Source organism: Loxodonta africana, chromosome 9 (assembly GCF_030014295.1).
Source record: "Loxodonta africana isolate mLoxAfr1 chromosome 9, mLoxAfr1.hap2, whole genome shotgun sequence".
Classification (NCBI taxonomy): domain Eukaryota; kingdom Metazoa; phylum Chordata; class Mammalia; order Proboscidea; family Elephantidae; genus Loxodonta; species Loxodonta africana.
The window spans coordinates 66,714,858-66,733,294 of NC_087350.1; the positions used below are offsets into that span (position 1 = coordinate 66,714,858).

General features: G+C 35.8%; 1 protein-coding gene across 1 annotated transcript in view; it reads left to right on the forward strand.

The window, feature by feature from the left end:
• The window catches only part of SVEP1 (sushi, von Willebrand factor type A, EGF and pentraxin domain containing 1), a 193,131-nt gene that overhangs the window by 104,729 nt on the left and 69,965 nt on the right, over nucleotides 1–18,437 (forward strand). Inside the window, exons 13-21 of the mRNA XM_003407810.4 lie at nucleotides 910–1,031; nucleotides 2,173–2,281; nucleotides 6,193–6,357; nucleotides 7,056–7,289; nucleotides 8,589–8,750; nucleotides 10,077–10,238; nucleotides 16,055–16,216; nucleotides 16,598–16,689; nucleotides 17,772–17,868. Coding sequence (XP_003407858.2) covers nucleotides 910–1,031; nucleotides 2,173–2,281; nucleotides 6,193–6,357; nucleotides 7,056–7,289; nucleotides 8,589–8,750; nucleotides 10,077–10,238; nucleotides 16,055–16,216; nucleotides 16,598–16,689; nucleotides 17,772–17,868 — 1,305 coding nt within the window. The remainder of the gene's footprint in view (nucleotides 1–909; nucleotides 1,032–2,172; nucleotides 2,282–6,192; nucleotides 6,358–7,055; nucleotides 7,290–8,588; nucleotides 8,751–10,076; nucleotides 10,239–16,054; nucleotides 16,217–16,597; nucleotides 16,690–17,771; nucleotides 17,869–18,437) is intronic.

Here is an 18,437-nt window from a genome sequence, read left to right on the forward strand (position 1 = left end):
CAGTTTCTCAGGAAAAAAAGCCAACGTACTTGACCTAATTTTTTCCAAATTAGAAAAGTAAATAGAAGCAATGTTATTCACCTTTTTCACAGCTTTAGAGGTGAAGATTTTAATGGCAGTGCTATTTATATAGAGGCATTGTCTCTGAATATTGGGGACATCTTGCTGAGTCTAACCATGCAAGCTTCTACACAGAAATTTGTCTATGTGGAAATTACACTTCCAGGGAAGATGGTTGCACATAAAATTTAGAAAATTTTCAATGTCAAGTGTTTCTTAGAAGTGAGGATGGTGAGACTTTGTCTCACTTGCTTTGGACATGTTATCAGGAGGAACCAGTTCCTGGATGGAGAAAAGGACCAGGTAAAGTAGAGGGCCAGCAAAAAGAGGAAGACCCTCAATGAGATGGATTGACACAGTGGCTTCAACAATGGATTCAAACATAAAAATGATTGTGAGGATGGCACAGGACCAAGCAGTGTTTCGTTCTGTTGTACATAGGCTCGCTGTGAGTCGGAACCAACTCGATGGCACCTAACAACAAAATTGATTGAAAACATAATATCTTTGACCCAGCCAGGGTTTTTTTTAAATTCCCAAGAATATATGAAAACAGTTTTTATATCCCTTATTACCTTAAATGCCCACTTTTTCATATGATTGGAAGGTAAAAAATAATATATCAAAAGCAAACTCTTATCACTGGGTAGCTGAGCACTGTGCTGCTTGGCTCATTATTTATTACAATCAATGAATGCCTAGAAATTTCCCTTAACTGTCATCTCAGGTCTTTATAACAATCTCATAAATCATGTTAGAATTAAAATATTAAGCTATAATTATTCCATAGAAAGTTAAATCTTTTGAAGACACTAACCAATTGAAGCTGTTTTGCCCAACACTTTCCAGTAAAACGTTTTGCAAATCATGGGTTCAAGTCCTTTGAGATGCTTTACAAAGCAACTCGCTGTGATGATACGGATCTGCTGAAGAAGTTTTCTGAAGCTTTTGAGACTACCCTGGGGAAAATGGTATGTCACCAGTATTCCTTTATTGTCTGTCATATTTGAAAGAACAATGTTTTCCTTTTCATAGCCTCTTGATTACATACAACTTAAACTCGTTGTCCTGATTATTTCCTTCTTTTCGTGTGTGTGTGGTCTAAACATGTTACTAATATTTAGAATTATTCGTGGGTTTTAGACTTCTGGAATGAATTGTTAAGTAAATCCGTATTAAAACTTTTGTGAATTTTTTAAACTCGCTGAGTCAAAAAGTCAGAGGAGGGTCCATGTGGCTTGAGAAAGCCTGCTTTATTAAAGTCTGACAAAAGCCCCAAAGATTATAGACTGTATTTCTTGTATAATGTGGAACTAGTGAATATTTCAATGATTTTATATTTTTTAGGAATATTTCAGTGATTAAGGGAAAGCAGAACAATACATTTAACTGTATTGAGCATCTTAAGGGTGAGAAATGTGTTATATTCATATTTATATCTGTAACGGAGTGGACAGCACTTCATTTACTAATAAACATTTTATAGTGCTACTTGCTATGAGGGAAGCACTGTTATAAACACATTAAAATATTGTGTTTTAATTAATATTAAAATATTAACACATTTATTTAGCAAACACTTGTTGAATAACATTAAATATAAATCTACTTACTACACCAATTTCCAAAAAGAGAAAAAACACTGAAATGATTGCCAGCAAACTAAGAACACTTTATACTCATTAGATCACTATCACTATAAATCTATATTTGAAAAGGCAACAATATGCCTCATATTAACTATACCCCACCCTAAACTGGTGAACTATCCTTTGGAAATTAAATGGGACCAGCATTGCAAATTGTCTGAAAAAGATTTGTGTGTGTGTGTGTTAAACTCAGTGTATACCACAACTAAATTGTAGGTAGTTACACTTACTAGATTTTAAATATACATTCATTTATTTAATGAAGATTCAGTATCTGTGTTCTATCCTAGAAACTAGGGACGCAGGTGTAAATAAAACATATAAAATTGCCAAGATTATGAAGCGCTCTGGGCCCTTCATTCCCTCCTGCTGAAGACGATGTGAAGGCTGGAGGAGGAAAGGGCTTATCCAAAGCACACAGAGATGTGATTTACATTTTAGTCTGTTCATTTTTTATTTGCAGGTCCCATCATTTTGTAATGATGCCGAAGACATTGACTGCAGACTGGAGGACCTGACCAAAAAATATTGCCTAGAATATAATTATGACTATGAAAATGGCTTTGCAATTGGTAATTAAATTATTTAATGTTGGTAGTTCGCAAAACTAATCTGCAAAACAAGAAATAATTCCAGAAGAATGGGGCATACTAGAAAAATTAACGTTTATTAGTTTATTCCTTAACTAAATTATTAATAAAATTAACCTTTATTAATTAATTGAAATAAAGTATTTCAAAATATTAGCCAAAATTCTTCTGGATGATAAACAACTAAGAAAATTAAACCAAATTATGACTGCAAAATTGGTTTAATATTAGAAGAGGATAATAAGAGTTGTAAAATACAAACACCAGTTTTATATGGTATTGAAATTAAGTATATTAATTTAAAAGAGTTGACACATGTAAAATTTTCAGATACTTCATCCAGAATATATTCAAACTCAACTTATTCGAGTCTAATATACCTTTCAGTGGAATTTTGAAGTATTCTTCATGTAGACTCTGCACATTGTTTAATGTTAGTCCTAAATATGGAGTGCGATTTTTTTTTTTTAAGTTGGGCGTTAGGAGAAAGTTTACAGAGCAAATTAGTTTCCCGTTCAGTAGTTTGTACACAAAGTGTCCCATGACATTGGTTCCATTCCACACAATGTGCCTAACTTCCCCCTCTTTCCATTCTAGTTTCCCTGTTTGCTTTTATCCTGAATTGCTATCCCTTCCTGCTTTCTCATCTTTGCTTTTGGGCAAATATTGTCCTTCTGATTTTGTATAACCAATTGTTCTAAGGAACACGTTTCTCTTGAGTGTTGTCATTTATTTTTGGTATGTGATTTTTTTGCTGGTGTATCTGCCCAGTTGGTTTATTGTCTTAATATTTCTTGGAGATTTCAGTTGTATCTCTTGGGTTTTACATTTGCAAAATTATCATTCTTTCCAGTAATTATTCTTATTTTTATTAAAAAAGAATATAGTGGTTAATTAAGCACATGGATTGTATAACCAAACTACTTGGTCTTGAGCAAGTTATCAAACCACTCTGTGCCTTTTCCTCATCTATAACATGAGAATGTAAGAGTATTGACCTCATAGAACCACTGTAAGGATAAATGAGTATTAAAAAAAAAAAAAAAAAATTTTTTTTTTTTGTAAGTAGAGAGTTTAAAAGGGTTTTTGAGACAGCAGTAAATACTCATTCACATTATAGCAAACATCCTCTTTGTTTCTGACACTAATACTGGTAATACTTTTAGTGATTTAGCATTGCAAGTGATGTTGACTGTTGCTTTAGACTTTAAACAATTTTTAAATATCATTTGTACATATATATTACAAAAATTTGAAAAATGCTAAAAAACAAAGAATAAAATTAAGGTAATCCATAATCCCTGAAATAACTCCTTTAGTATTATACATATGTAACTATGTGTGTGTGTGAGAGAGAATCTCCCTACTATTTGCAGTCATTTTTAGTTAACATTATATTGAGGACATTTATTAAGTATTCTATTTGCATGCAGTTTTAATAGCAGCATATTTTTTCATCAAATGCATTTACCATAATTTATGTAAACAGTTTCCTTGGTAGACTTTTGAGTTGATTTCAGATTTTAACTATTATGATAAATTCTGTAGTGAACATTTTAGAAATTAAGGCTTTAGATAGGAATAAAAAAAGTAGTGCTAATGGTGATGTTGGTAGTGGTACAGTCCAAATAACAACACCTTTTCTGTTAAACACATGACCCAAGTTTCCCATCCCAGATGTTGAGGTAGGTTGGGAGGGTACAAAGATTCACAAAGAGGGAGTCAGTTGTCAACGTAGGGCTATGAAATAGCTGACATTTCTAATCTAATAAGGATCCAAATTCTGGTTTTCGAGATTCAGGCATTGGCAAGTCATACACATGATCCTAAAGACAAGCCTTCTTCCTTAAATGTCTTCCCAATAAGGAGCCAAAAGATAAGTGTAAGATTTATAAAAACACCTTGGTAAGTCATAATGGATAAAATCCAAGGGGCCAATAAATATATTTAAATCTGTTTGAATTAATAATAATCATATAATTCAAATTAAAACTAAAATAAGATGCCCATTTTGACCTGTTGGATAAACAAATATGAATAAGAACTTTAATATCCAGAGTTGGCAAGAATGGAGGGAAAGACATCAGACACACACATATTGTATGCAGAGGAGAAATTCGAGCACAGTTGGCAATCTGTAGCTAAGGATTAAAAATGTTCATATGCTCAGACCCAGAAAATCCACTTCTGATAAAAATCAGGCCAGTGTGCAAAAATGTCCCATAGTTCATAAATCCTGAAATGCATATTTTTCATTTTGACATCTCTGAAATTGGGACGTGTCTTTGCATTGGGTGTCTGAGATTTGATGAGATACTGTACGTACAAGGATGTCCTAAAACTTTGAAATAACTTAAAGGTCTAGAAGTAGAGGCCTGGTTAAATAGTTGTATAGTTACAGAAGAGAATACTTTGGAACTATTAGAAGTAGCTTGGTAGATGTTTCTTTATTGACACACATATGCCATGATATGTAGTTAGGTGAAAAAATTTGAAAAAGGATTACCAAATAATATATATGATATAGTCTTGTTTTGCTAAAAGGGTGTTATGTTTGTTTTTATCCCAGATATATACATATATACATCTCTCTTTCTCTCTCTCTCTCTCACACACACACACACACACTCATAGGGAAAAAAGCTTACCTAAAATATTAATGGTGGTTATTTCTATGTGGTGGAATCGTAGATTAGTTTTTATGTTTTTCTCTTTGCTCGTCTAATTTCTTTGTCTATAATAAATACATAACACTTATAGAAAAATATTTACGTGAACAGACAAAAATTTGGGGCCCAGTAAATTTTAATAGCCAGAAATATAAATTAATCGAAAAGTTACTTCAATCAGCAGGCCTATATAAATACACTTTGATTTTTAAAGCACATAACTGAGTAACAATGTTAATATCATTTGCTGAAGTTTTACAATGAGTTGAATACTGAGCTAGGTAGTTTATATATATTGTCTCATTTATTCCACAACCTATGAGGTATGAATCATCTCATTTTACATATTAAAAAATTAGGGCTCAAAGAGATGAAAGTAACTTGACTAAGATCACAGAATTTTATGTCATACATCAAGAAGCCACAGTCTGAACCCAGAGTGTTAATTACAGTGATATCTGGGACATCCAGAGAATTGCACTCATCCACGTTGCCTCTAGTGTAGTTGCACGATACAAACACTTACGTGCTACCTTCATGAACTACCTCCCACCTTCAAAACCTGATGTAGGTATCTTGAGTAATCCTCACACAAAGCATTAAGGTTAAAAATTTATATTTAAGAAGAAAAATAAATAAGTAAAAAGAAGAATAAAGCAAACCCAGAAGTGAAATAAGAATTGATTAAAATTTTACACCCGCCCCCTATTTACCTCTAAGGCTAAGCTAATTAACTCAGCAGTCCAAACAGACCAACCAACCCATGTCTGTCTAGCAGACTCAGACTCCTAATGACCCTATAACACAGGGTACAACCGCCTCAAAAGGTTTCCAAGGCTGTAATCTTCACGGAAGCAGACTGCCACATCTTTCTTCTGCATATCAGCTGGTGGGTCCAAAATGCCACCCTTTCAGTTAGCATCTGAGCACTTTAACCATTGCGCCACCAGGGCTCTTTAACTCAGAAGTAGAATGGTTTAAATGCAGAGAGACTTTTCTTCTTTTAGTCCAATTCAGTGGTAATCTAACTCTAATATGAAGTGCTTCAAAGTTATAATATAAGATTAGACCAAATCTTGTATGCTGTACATTACGGGCAATTTAGGAAACGGTCAAGGGCAATTTGACTTTAACAGATCTGTTTCTTGTGGCTTAACATCAGGACCTAAACAGTGATAAAGATGCAACTGGATGATCACTTGTTTCTCTGCCTCAACTGTCCAGGGCCAGGCGGTTGGGGTGCAGCTAATAGGCTGGATTACTCTTACGATGACTTTGTGGATGTCATGCAAGAAACGCCCACGGGCACCAGCAAAGCCAGACCTTCACGGATCAAAAGAGGTGCCCCAATATCTGACTACAAAATTAAGTTAATTTTTAACATTACAGGTAAGGATAAACCATACTGTATGAAAAAAATGATATGTGGAACTGGTTGAAAACCTATTTCTCAGATACTCCATGTATTTGAGGAAATCACCCTGAACTGAGAATTAAACACATTGCTTTGAGTCAATTCTGACTCATAACGACCCTATAGGGCAGAGTGGAACTGCCCCATAAGATTTTCAAGGCTGTAATCTTTATGGAAATAGACTGCCACATCTTTCTCCCACGGAGTAGCTGGTGTGTTCAAACTGCTGACCTTTCGGTTAGCATCCTAGAGCTTAATCACTGCACCACCAGGGTTACCAACTGAGAATTAGGGAGAGTCCAATCAATGAAGTCTTGGCATTATTTGCTCTTTAATATCACAGATATATTTTATGATTCTTAAAGCAACAAACCCCCTGCTTTCTTTTCATCTTGGCATGATGGGCTATGGTGTGTTTTTAAAATGCAGGAATTTGCAGGTATTTAATATGCTGTAATGAAGAACTCCCCCCAAAAGGAGATCCAGTATATGACAAAAGGAGTAAGAAAAATTATAGTGTTCTTAGGTGATGGTTGAGTTTATTTTTTGAGTTTTTTTTTCCTGAAATATCTTGAATTTGCTATTTATTTTTGGTGAAAACTAACTACGGATGGCTTCCCAAAACACCGTATGTGTGTGTGTTATGTTTTATCTTGTTTTGTTTTCATCTCAGCTAGTGTGCCATTACCTGATGAAAGAAATGATACCCTTGAATTGGAAAACCAGCAGCGACTCATTAAGACATTGGAAACTATCACAAATCGACTGAAAAGGACCCTGGATGAGGAGCCCATGTATTCTTTTCAACTTGCCTCTGAAATCCTTGTAGCCGATATCAATTCATTAGAAACAGAAAAGGCTTTCCTCTTCTGCAGACCAGGCTCGGTGCTGAGAGGGCGTATGTGTGGTAAGAATCAGTTTCTCCTGCAATTACTTCCCTGCAGTCAAAAATAGCTAGTGCATTTGGGATCCAATGAGATGGTAAAGCTGTTTTACAGCTATAAAGGGATATGGAAATGAAACATTGTTGTGTGGTTGTTATCATTACTAGTTTGTCTCAAGAGTGTAGGTAACCACTAAGGGTCAGGACAAGAAAACTATTTTAAGGGAGGGGCTTACATCTTCATTTTATTTATAGATCTTTAGACCTCAGAGCTTTCAGCAACAGTTCCAATAATAATAATAGCTAATGCTTTTTGGCCACATCTGAGCACTTCTCATGTGTAAACCTATTTAACAACTCTATGAGTTGTTTTTTTTATGAGGTACCATAATTATTAAGCATGTTTTAGAGATGAGAAAACTGAAGCTAGAGACGCTGAAGAGCTTACTCAATAAGTCTCACCCGTTAAGACAGTAAGTGGTGTAGCTAAGATTCCCAGCAAGCAGCTAACACCTAAGCCTTAACTTCTGTTGTTTTTTAATTGAGGTGAAATTCATATAACATAAAATTAACCATTTTAAAATGTTCTATTCAGTGGCTTGTACAACATTCGCAATGTAATACAACCATCATCTCTATCTAGTTCCTAAACATTTCCATCACCCCTGTTGTAGGGGAAAAAGACCCCAGACTCGAATTTAATCAAAAAAGATTTTTATTAAGCCAAGACAAAGATGATCGTTCAAATGAGGGAGACTGTCAACATGTACCCAGCACAGAGGTCAAAGGAATCCACTGAATCACAGTCATGGTGTCTGTTATATACTGTAGACCCATTGCCGTCAAGTTGATTCCGAGTCATAGCGACCCTATAGGACAGAGTAAAACTGCCCCATAGGGTTTCTAAGGAGCAGCTAGTGGATTCGAACTCCTGACCTTTTGGTTAGCAGCCAAGCAAGAGCTCCTTGGAAACCCTTTGGGGCAGTTTTTCTCTGTCCTGTAGGGTTGCTGGAAACGCTGGTGGCGTAGTGGTTAAGTGCTGTGGCTGCTAACCAAAAGATCGGTGGTTCAATCTGCCCGGCACTCCTTGGAAACTCTATGGCAGTTCTACTCTGTCCTGTAGGGTCCCTATGAGTCGGAATCGACTCGACGGCACTGAGTATAGGGTTGCTATGAGTTGGAATCGACTTAATGGCACCCAACAACAACAATGTGTGGAAACATGCTTTATTACTTGTAATGCCCTTTGTTAAAAAAGAGCCTGAGTGAGTTCCATTGCAGTAGTTTACTGTGTTCATCAGTGTGTCCTGCTTTTTTCTTCAGTGAATTGCCCCTTGGGAACCTATTATTCTCTGGAGCACTCTGTCTGTGAAAGCTGTGGGATAGGATCCTATCAGGATGAAGAAGGGCAGCTTGAGTGCAAACTCTGTCCGGCTGGGACGTACACCAAATATCTCCATTCGAGAACCATCTCCGAATGTAAAGGTAGCGGCTTAGTGTAGATTTTGACCAAGAGAAGCCTGAATTTTGTTCCCAGGTCTGAAATCTAAATGGCAACTAGAATAAACTAAGAGCATTACTTAAAGAAATTTTATTAATTTGTTCACTTCATTTATTTATTTTTTCTATTACCTGAGTGTTTCTATTCTGAATGCTGTATTCTATTACCCGAATACTTTCCCCACTTTAAAAAAAAGGTTAACTTATCTTCCTTTATGGAAACATCCCATTACCCTCTTGTAAGACAAACTGCACATCAATAACTCCAATCCACGTCAGTTAGCCTGGATTTTTCTTGAATCTCACATTAATTGGTGGAAAGGGCTTTCGTGACACTTAGCATTTGTTAACTTTTGTTACACTAGTACTTGATATGATGAGATCAGTTCTCTACATGGAAGTGAATAACTACAGTTAGGTATTCATGGTACTAAAATATCTAATATTTTCAAAATATTTTTACTGTTACCCTCAATGACAGTTCCTGATGGGAATGCTGATGCACTCTGAAAATGCTTTCGTAATTAAGGTTATAGTAAAAGACATACCTAAATATAGGAATTTCAAAATGGTACCTCTTTGCCATTGTTGCAAATGTAGGTGCGAGTATTTAATGACAATTATAAGCTTAGGACCAGTGGTCAGTGATTGGAAATGCACTAAAAATACTAGCAATGCTGAAGGTGAGGGTCATTTGGGGACAAGGGCAGGAGAGGACAGTACACTGGGAGTCTGGGGACCTGGTTCTACTTCTGCTCTACTACAAGCCATCATTATGAATTTCAAGAAAATTACCCACCCTCTCTGAGCTTGATGCTAAGACTTCTTTTATCTTTCCACTCTCCCAGCCCTCAAATGCAATGGTGTCTCTAGGTAAGAGGTAGCAGGGCCAGTTCTTATGAAGACTGGCAAAGGTGCCAAGTAGTTATGAGGCCCGAGCTCAATTTAAGGTTTTATCTCTGTCACTCAGGAGAACATTTCCACGTCCCAGTGTACAGTTTGTTGCTATGATAGCACCTTTTTGAGATGTATATTTCTAACTTCGTTCAACAACTATTTATTGAACACTTCTATATGTCAAACACTGTGCTAGACAATAAAAGAAGTGATTGGAAATGAGTCTAAAACTTGCTAGTATACAGAAGCAGGAGGGAGTCTAGGATATAATGTGTGTGTCGGCTAATCGGAGGAAGAGTTCTTCATATCCCTCATTCTGTCCTAAATTAAAACGCAGTTCACTCTATCATGCACGGTGCTAATTTTGTACAGTTTAATGTCATCGCTATTAATCATGTAACGTTTTCTTTTTAGCTCAGTGTCAGCAAGGTACCTACTCATCAAATGGACTTGAGACTTGTGAATCGTGTCCTCTGGGCACTTACCAGCCAGCATTTGGTTCCCGGAGCTGCCTCTTATGTCCAGAAAACACTTCGACCGTGAAAAGAGGAGCTGTGGACATTTCTGCCTGTGGAGGTTATCAAAGCTTTAAACCCAGAGCCGTCTGTCAAAGCTTTAGACATTAATATTTCTCTAAATCTACTAGATTCTACACACGGAGGAGTAGCATATTTTCAGCAAAACCATATGTCTACAGTATGCAAAGAATATAAATAATTGTCTCTTCATAGAGAATTTGTTGTTCAGCCATTTAGTATAAACGTTATGTTAACGTCAGGAAGTCGCTATAGGGTCACTGTGAATGGGAATCGACTCAGTGGCAGTGAGTTTAGGGTTAGGAGTCCCTGGGTGATGCAAATCATTAAACACTGGACTGCTAATCTTAAGGTTGGTGATTCAAACCCACCCAGAGACATCTCGGATGTGAGGCGTCATGACCTGCTTCCAAAAGGTCATAGCCTTGAAAATCCTATGGAGCAGTTCTATTGTGCACACATGGGGTTGCCATGAGTCAGAATCTAATCAATGGCAACTAACAGCAACAACAGTGTTATTAGAGAGTCCCTGGTTGGTGCAAATGTTTATTGCACTGGGCTGCTAACTGAAAGGTTGGAGGTTCGGGTCCATCCAGAGGCACCTTGGAAGAAAGGCCTGGTGATCTCCTTCTAAAAAATCAGCCATTGAAAGCCCTATGGAGCACAGTTCTATTCTGACAAACAGGGGGTCACCATGAGTCCCAGTCAACTAGATAGCAACTGGTTTTTTTAAAGTGCTATTAGGAATACACAGAAGGACAAGGCTTGGTCCCAGGCCTCAGACAGTAATAGGCATGTGGCTTCATGATATGACAGAAAGATAATTACACTAGGAACTCAGTTTCCTCATTTATAAAATGAGGCCCTGTCCAATGTTCCTTGAAACTATGAAAGTATATTATTCTATGAATTATGACATTTGATTTCTTCCTGTGTGAAGGTTTTCATCAGTGGTTCTCCACACCGGAGGCACACGAGAACCACCTGCACATTTAAATCAGTATTTTAGAAATTCTAGTTCAATTTGTCTGGGGTAGACCCTGGACATCAATTTTCTTTTCAAGTTCCTCCAGGTGATTCTAAAGTAACAGGAAAAGTTGAGAACCACTAATTTTTGTTCTCAAAATTCAGTGTGGACAGCTTGTTTAAAACACAGATTACTGTGCCCTAGCCCCAGAATTTGGATTCAGGAGGTCGGGCGGGGGCTGAGAATTTGCATTTCTAACTAGTTCTCGGGAGATGCTGATTCTGCTAATCCGGACCAGTTTAAATGATAAGAAATGAAAAGCTTAAGCTTCCAGGTTTTAAACTTATCTGACTAACATTCCTACTGATTATAGTTTTCCAGAGAAATATTAATGAAGGTGTAAACAAAGATAAAAGATGAAAATTTAGAATTACAATGAAACTAATACTGACGGTCAAGGTCAGCCTACTGTCAGAACCTCCAGAAAACTGCAACTACTGTACTTGAAAATCATGGAACTGGATTTGAAAAAAAAAAGTTGTTGGCCTACCTCTGGAAATTAATAAAAAAAAAAAAAGTATCTTCCCCGTTCTCTACATTCTTATTTTAAAACCTAAGGTCTATGGCAATCAGAAAATTGAAAACCTATTCCATTATGGAATGAGTGAAGTTTTCAGAAGCTGATCTGCTCATTCCCATTTCTTTTGAGCTACACACCCACACACACCACCCACCCTCATTGCGCCCAAGTCAATGCGTCCAATTAGATACATCTGCATCCAATTACAGACTGACTTTCCTAGAAAATGATTGTGTCAGAAGTTTGTCTGTGCTGGTGAGGTGGAGAGTGCCTAGTATTGCATCTTGGGAGATGTAGCCCTCATGAGTCAAGTGCTGTAGGGAGAAAACAGGGTAGGTAATACATGTTGTTAGGTGCCATTGAGTTAGTTCGACTCATAGCGACCCCATCATATACAACAGAATGAAAGGTAATTATATACGTCACCTGTTTAAATTACCTCTGTCCAGTAGGACTATAGTAGATGGAAGTCTCTTAGATTTGAGGAATTGAGTAGTGTGCATCAATCTAATGATACACTGAAGAGCTGAGAATTTAGCTAGGACCTAATTGAAATTCTTTAACTATGTCTGTTGTGTAATGCCAGCTTTGGTTTTGATTAAATTACAGTTAAACAAGGCTTGACATTATGGTTGAAATAGATCTGCTAGAGACTTTTATTTTGTCAATATACAAACTAATTTGGGGAGAGAGTCTGCAATAAAAGAAAATTTTCTCATTCTCTCCAACCACAAAAGCAACCAGGATTTGTATACTGAAAAAAGTTCATATTAGACATTTTTTTATTTAGCTTTCCAAAGAAACCTTGAGGTTTGTCTAATACTGAATTATTGCAATTAGGCAATTCCAGAAAGTCTCTAAACTTCTGGTAACTAACTGCCCCACTTCTCCTAATATTCCTAGCACAAGTTTAACCACATTCTGCTCAGCATGAGTGAAAATTTCGCATAACAAAACTCAGCACTTTTTCTTGTGGTGCTGAACAAACGACTTTAAATGTAACTTTTTCTAAGTTCTAAAATACCCGCTTATATATTTTTTCTTATCTTTCAACTTTTTCTGTCTCCCTCTTTTTCCATATTGTTTTTACAGGCATATGGTACAGTTTATCTTACTTTTTGGTAAGATACTATGTTTTGAAGTTCCTTAGCATGTTGAACTTAAAACCTAATCAGCATAACAATTATATTTAAGTATATTACTATCTTCAAGTAATAATAGATCCTTTATACGTTTTGCCTTTTATTACTTCTTAGGTTATTAAATAAGGAAACGCTGGTGGCGTCATGGTTAAGAGCTATGGCTACTAACCAAAATGTCAGCAGTTCGAATCCACCAGGCGCTCCTTGGAAACTTCATGGGGCAGTTTTACTCTGTCCTGTCCTATATAGGGTCGCTATGAGTTGGTAATTGACTCAACAGCAGTGAGGTTTTTTGTTTTTTGTTTTTTTTTTTAGTAGTTAGTGGCTACTAACTCCAGAGTCTGAAATTTTTCGTTTCTAAAAAGTTGACTTTTTATTTGAAGAATAAGTTGCACAAATGATTTGTTGTTGCCATTATTAGCATGTGTTCCCAGAGAAGGCAAGATTATTTGGGGGGCAGGAGGACAACACCTCCTCCCTTGACCTTTTAGGATGAAGCTCAAGATGATATCTTTGACCTCTGACTATTGTACCAATTGTTTACAAATAAGGTTTTCCTTTTTCGTTTTGAGCATCATTTCAGATTCAAGGCTTTCTACAGGCGTAACTTGTTTTAATTTAATTCTTAGGTCCTTTTAACTTGTCTTTTGAAAACATTTATGTTTTTCAACAATATCAAAATGTCTCTAGATAATCTTTTGTTTCTCTACCCCAGCCATTCTTCTAAGGAATCTATTTGTTTAGTGGAAAATAGTATTAGAGACCAAAATCAGGCCTTTAGTGGTGCATGTCAGACTTGTGCCACGGGATGGCATTTTTCACTGGCTACTTCAATGCACTATTAATTAAATTTTAGTATCACTTTTGGCATAATTTAGATTTTTTTTTCTCTTTCTCTGTACCATGGAATAAAAAAAAAAATGATAAGGATTTCGTACCATTTTTCTTGACTCAGAAACCACTGTTTCTTTGACCACAATTCAAAATGAAACTTTCCCCCTCTTTTCTTATGGCATTAGTCCTTTCAGAACTATGTATTTACGTATGTATGTGTGTATGTTTTTGTATAGGTATGTTTGTGTAGTACCATATTATATACTATATCCAAACCAAAACCCGATGCCGTCAAGTCAAGTCTGACTCATGGTGGCCATATAGGACAGAGTAGAACTGCCCCATAGGGTTACCAAGGAGCGGCTGGTAGATTCAAACTGTGAACCTTTTGGTTAGCAGCCAAGCTCTTAACCACTGTGCCACCAAGGCTCTGTATAATATATAGTACTATTTTATATATATGTATATGTTTATGCATGGACATTTTGTATTTTTTTAATTTATTTATTTATTGCATTATATAAATACTATATTAATTGCTAATTGACCACTCTTGCTGAGTAAATTTCTGTTTAGAAATATGTCTGCCCTTGGAATGTAATTTGAACTGATTTTCACATGCAAATCTATTTTACGCTTTCATGCCAAACTATTTTGAAACGAATTATAGACATCACAATAGCCTGTTAGCTGTTCTGGAAAACAACAGACATTGATTTTTAAACTGAATATTCTATTACTAGTCTATGTTAGTATAATTTTTGGCATTTTGTCAGTTTTTAGGAATATAGGCTTTTCTTTTTGAGAGTAATGTTATGCTGAAGGTGATATGTAACAGTTTATAATAGCATCTTGGACTTTTCTGATGGAGTTTCTTTTTAGCTTTTAATATACACTCATAAATCCTCTCAAACAGAATTTTTATACTTTTACAGTGGAAGTTTTATGTTTTTAGTTAACTATTTTAATTGACTCTTTGGAAAGTATTTTTCTAAACAGACCATCATTTTTGGAAACTTAAGACTCAGAAAACCATTTTAAACTAAATGAGTTTACAGTGTTTGTGCAAATAACATTTTAAGTCACCCCTCCAAGAAAACAATTACATCAAAGAAAAAATCAAAATTATAATTCATATTATTTAAAAAATAGCAAGTAAAATGAGAATATTAATTATCAAGGACTGTGATTTAGCTAAAATTGTTTTCATAGGGAAATCTATTCTCTTACATTATTCCATGATTAAATAGGAATGAATAAAAACTAATACCTCATTCAATGAAAGCAGTTAAATAAAATTAAAAGACAAAACATAAACTGGCAAAAATACTTGCTCTATGTGTGTCAAAGTATTCATGTCCTTGATTTATAAAATCATCATAAAAGTAAGATTCCCAATGAATAATATGCAACTGTATAGAAGAAATAAAATTTCTAATCAACATAAGAAGAAAATAACTTCATTTATCCTCAAAAACGCATATTAAATTAACAGTGCAATTCTGTTTTACCTTCAAATCGAATTTTTTAAAAATAATTACTATCACTGCTGATGAATATAAAGGGAGAAGAAGATTTCATACGCTTGATGGCAGTGTAAACTGGAGCTATTTTTCATGCTTTGATATTATATATCATTGGCTTTAATTTTTTTTTCCAAGTCTTTAGACCTAACGGCTTAACCCCTTGTGATTTATTCCAAGGAAATAAGCAGAGTCAGATACAAAGATTTATGTAGAAACTTTCATTTCATAATAGCAAACAAATGAAAATAACCTAAATGTCCAGTAGTGGAGAAAAGGTTAGCTCAGTCATGCTCAGTAGATGTAATCATTTGTATTTATTAAAAATCATGTTAAAATATTATTTAATAAAAAAATTATTTAATGATGGAAAATGCTTATAATGTTAAGTTGAAAATCAGAATATAACATTGTGTAGTCAATTCTAATTTTTATGGAGTTAACGTATGTTATCGGAGCCTTGGTGGTACAGTGGTTAAGAGCTTGGGCTGCTAACCAAAAGGTCAGCAGTTCAAATCCACCAGCTGCTCCTTGGAAACCTATAGGGCAGTTCTACTCTGTCCTACAGAGTCACTATGAATTGGAATCAACTCGACAGCAACGGCTTTGGTTTCTTTATGGGTATGTTATTAAAGACAGAAAGGAAACACAACAAAATATTTATCTTTGTGATAAGATAGTATGAATATTAAAGATGTGGAAGGCGTTATATTAGTAATTCAGTAGCTTTCTTACAACCAAACACAACACGTTTCTTCAAGGTAGGTGTGTTGCTTCATATGCAGAAATAATTTGTTTTTACCTTTGCAGTATCTTGTCCAGTGGGAGAATTCTCTCGTTCTGGGTTAATGCCCTGTTATCCATGTCCTCGCGACTACTACCAACCCGATCCAGGGAAGTCCTTCTGCTTATCTTGTCCGTTTTATGGAACTACAACCATCACTGGTGCTAGATCCATCACAGATTGTTCAAGTAAGATGATATACTTTGTTGCTTACATAATCACATGTTGGAGTACTTGCTTGTTTCTGTGGAAGCTTTAATTCGCAATATTAACTTGTCTCGGCTTGTTAAATTGTCCTTTTGAGGTCTTTTTGATGACAGTAGCTCAAAGATTCTTGTTTGGGAAACATTGAACTTGATAACTTCTAAGTTTCCTTCTAAGAGTGTGAGATCGAATGACATATGCCATCCACGTCTGTGCTCTCTGAGTATTACTAAAACAAAACACTGGGGCTTTGCCCACTCTGAGAACCAGAATCTTGACTATAGCATCTAGATAAAATCAACTTATTGGCAATAGCTACCACAGACTGACATGTTTTTCTAATGTTTTCCTATTAATTTTATTAGCTTTTAGTTCAACGTTCTCTGCAGCAGAGGAGAGTATAGTACCACGTGTCTCTCCTGGACACATCAAAAAGAAGCATGAAATCAGCAGCCAGGCAAGCCCATTTTCCGATTATGAAATTTTCTGTAGCAGAAAGTTTGGAAAATAGTTTGTCATTACGCTTGTCACACAGAGAAAGACTGCTAGAGTTAAAATTTTAATCAAGACTCAGGAACATTATAAATGAATAATTGCATTTACTTGTGGTTTCCAATGGGAGCTTTCCAAAAATGCTGTATTAGCAGAAGTTGTAAGTTCCAAAAATATCAGTTTTCCCCAGCAACATATAGCACTGAGAATGTGTGGATGTAGAGAGCCTTTTGATTCACCAATAATTAACGCCATAGCATAACCCAATGTTTGAGTAAGGGCATTTGGTGTAGCCAAAGGCCTTTTCTGATTGGCAGAAAGTTACTCACCTATCACGAAAATTATTTAACTTTTTTCTCCGGGGCAGGGGGGAAGAAATCATTTAGTCAAATAAGGTGTGGATTTAAAAATATTTGAACATAATCAATGGTTTTCATTTTTGTAAAAGACGGGTTGTTATATCTGATTATATTGGTACATTCAGCAATTACTCTGACTTCACCGTGCCTAAAGCCATGAATTCCTTGGTCTTTACTATTTTTGAAGAGGATATTGCAATTATTTTTCTTACTTCAACTTGCCTAGGTCCAAATATAACAACCTGTACTTGAAACTGAGCTTAGCGAACACAGAAATGTGTGGGAAGCCCAAGAGCAGTGACTCTCAACCCTGGAGACATATTTGAATCCACTGGCCAACTTCTCAAAATAAGGATGCACAAAGCTTCTGATTTAGACAGTCTGGGTTGGGACCGTGGCATTAGTATGTTTTAAAAAACACCTCAGACGGATTATAATGTGCAGCTACTACTTAGAAACACTGCTTGAGTTTACCAGAACATTACTTAAGAATAAAATATATCACATGTGCCCATATATGGCAGGTACTAACATTATGCAGGCAGCAGTCCAGCTAGTTTGAGTGAACTCACCTTTAAACTAGGACTAGATGCCTAATATTGCAAACCTGTTGACTCCCTTGTCACATTGCTTTGAAATGAATAGAGAGTGTTTTGTCTCTTATAGATTACTTTTCTGTCACTGGTAGGTTTTCCACGAATGCTTCTTAAACCCTTGCCACAATGGTGGAACCTGCCAACAACTTGGGCTTGGTTATGTTTGCCTCTGTCCACCTGGATATACAGGTAACATAGAGGAATAAAAATTTTAATGTATTTTCATGTGAAATCATTGTGAATTGAATATCAAAATTTGTAACATTAAAAATATACCCTGTAAGATGCATTGTTGTTGTCTTCAGGTCCTGTTGAGTCGATTCCAACTCATTGCAACCAAAAGTGACAAAGTAGAACTGTCCCATAGGATTTCCTAGGCTGTAATCTTTATGGGAGTAGCTGATCAGGTCTTTTTTCCCTAGGAACTGCTGGGTTTGAATCATCAACCTTTCATTTAGCAGCTGAGCACTTAACCACTGCACCACCAAGACTCCTTGTAAGATATATTAGACCATATCAGTGCACAAACATTTGATTGAAAAACACAAGCCAGTAGGTGAAAAAAGTATACATACTTCACAAACGGCAGTTGTCTTTGCACACCTTAGAGGAGAGTAAAGAATCATATAAAAAGTCTCTATGTAAAAGTCACATCATAACTCACAATTTAAATTGAAATAAGTACAGTTCCAGGGTCGTGTCCAAAATTTTATTCTAACACACACTAAATGCAGGACACTCACCAGATTTGTCCAGCC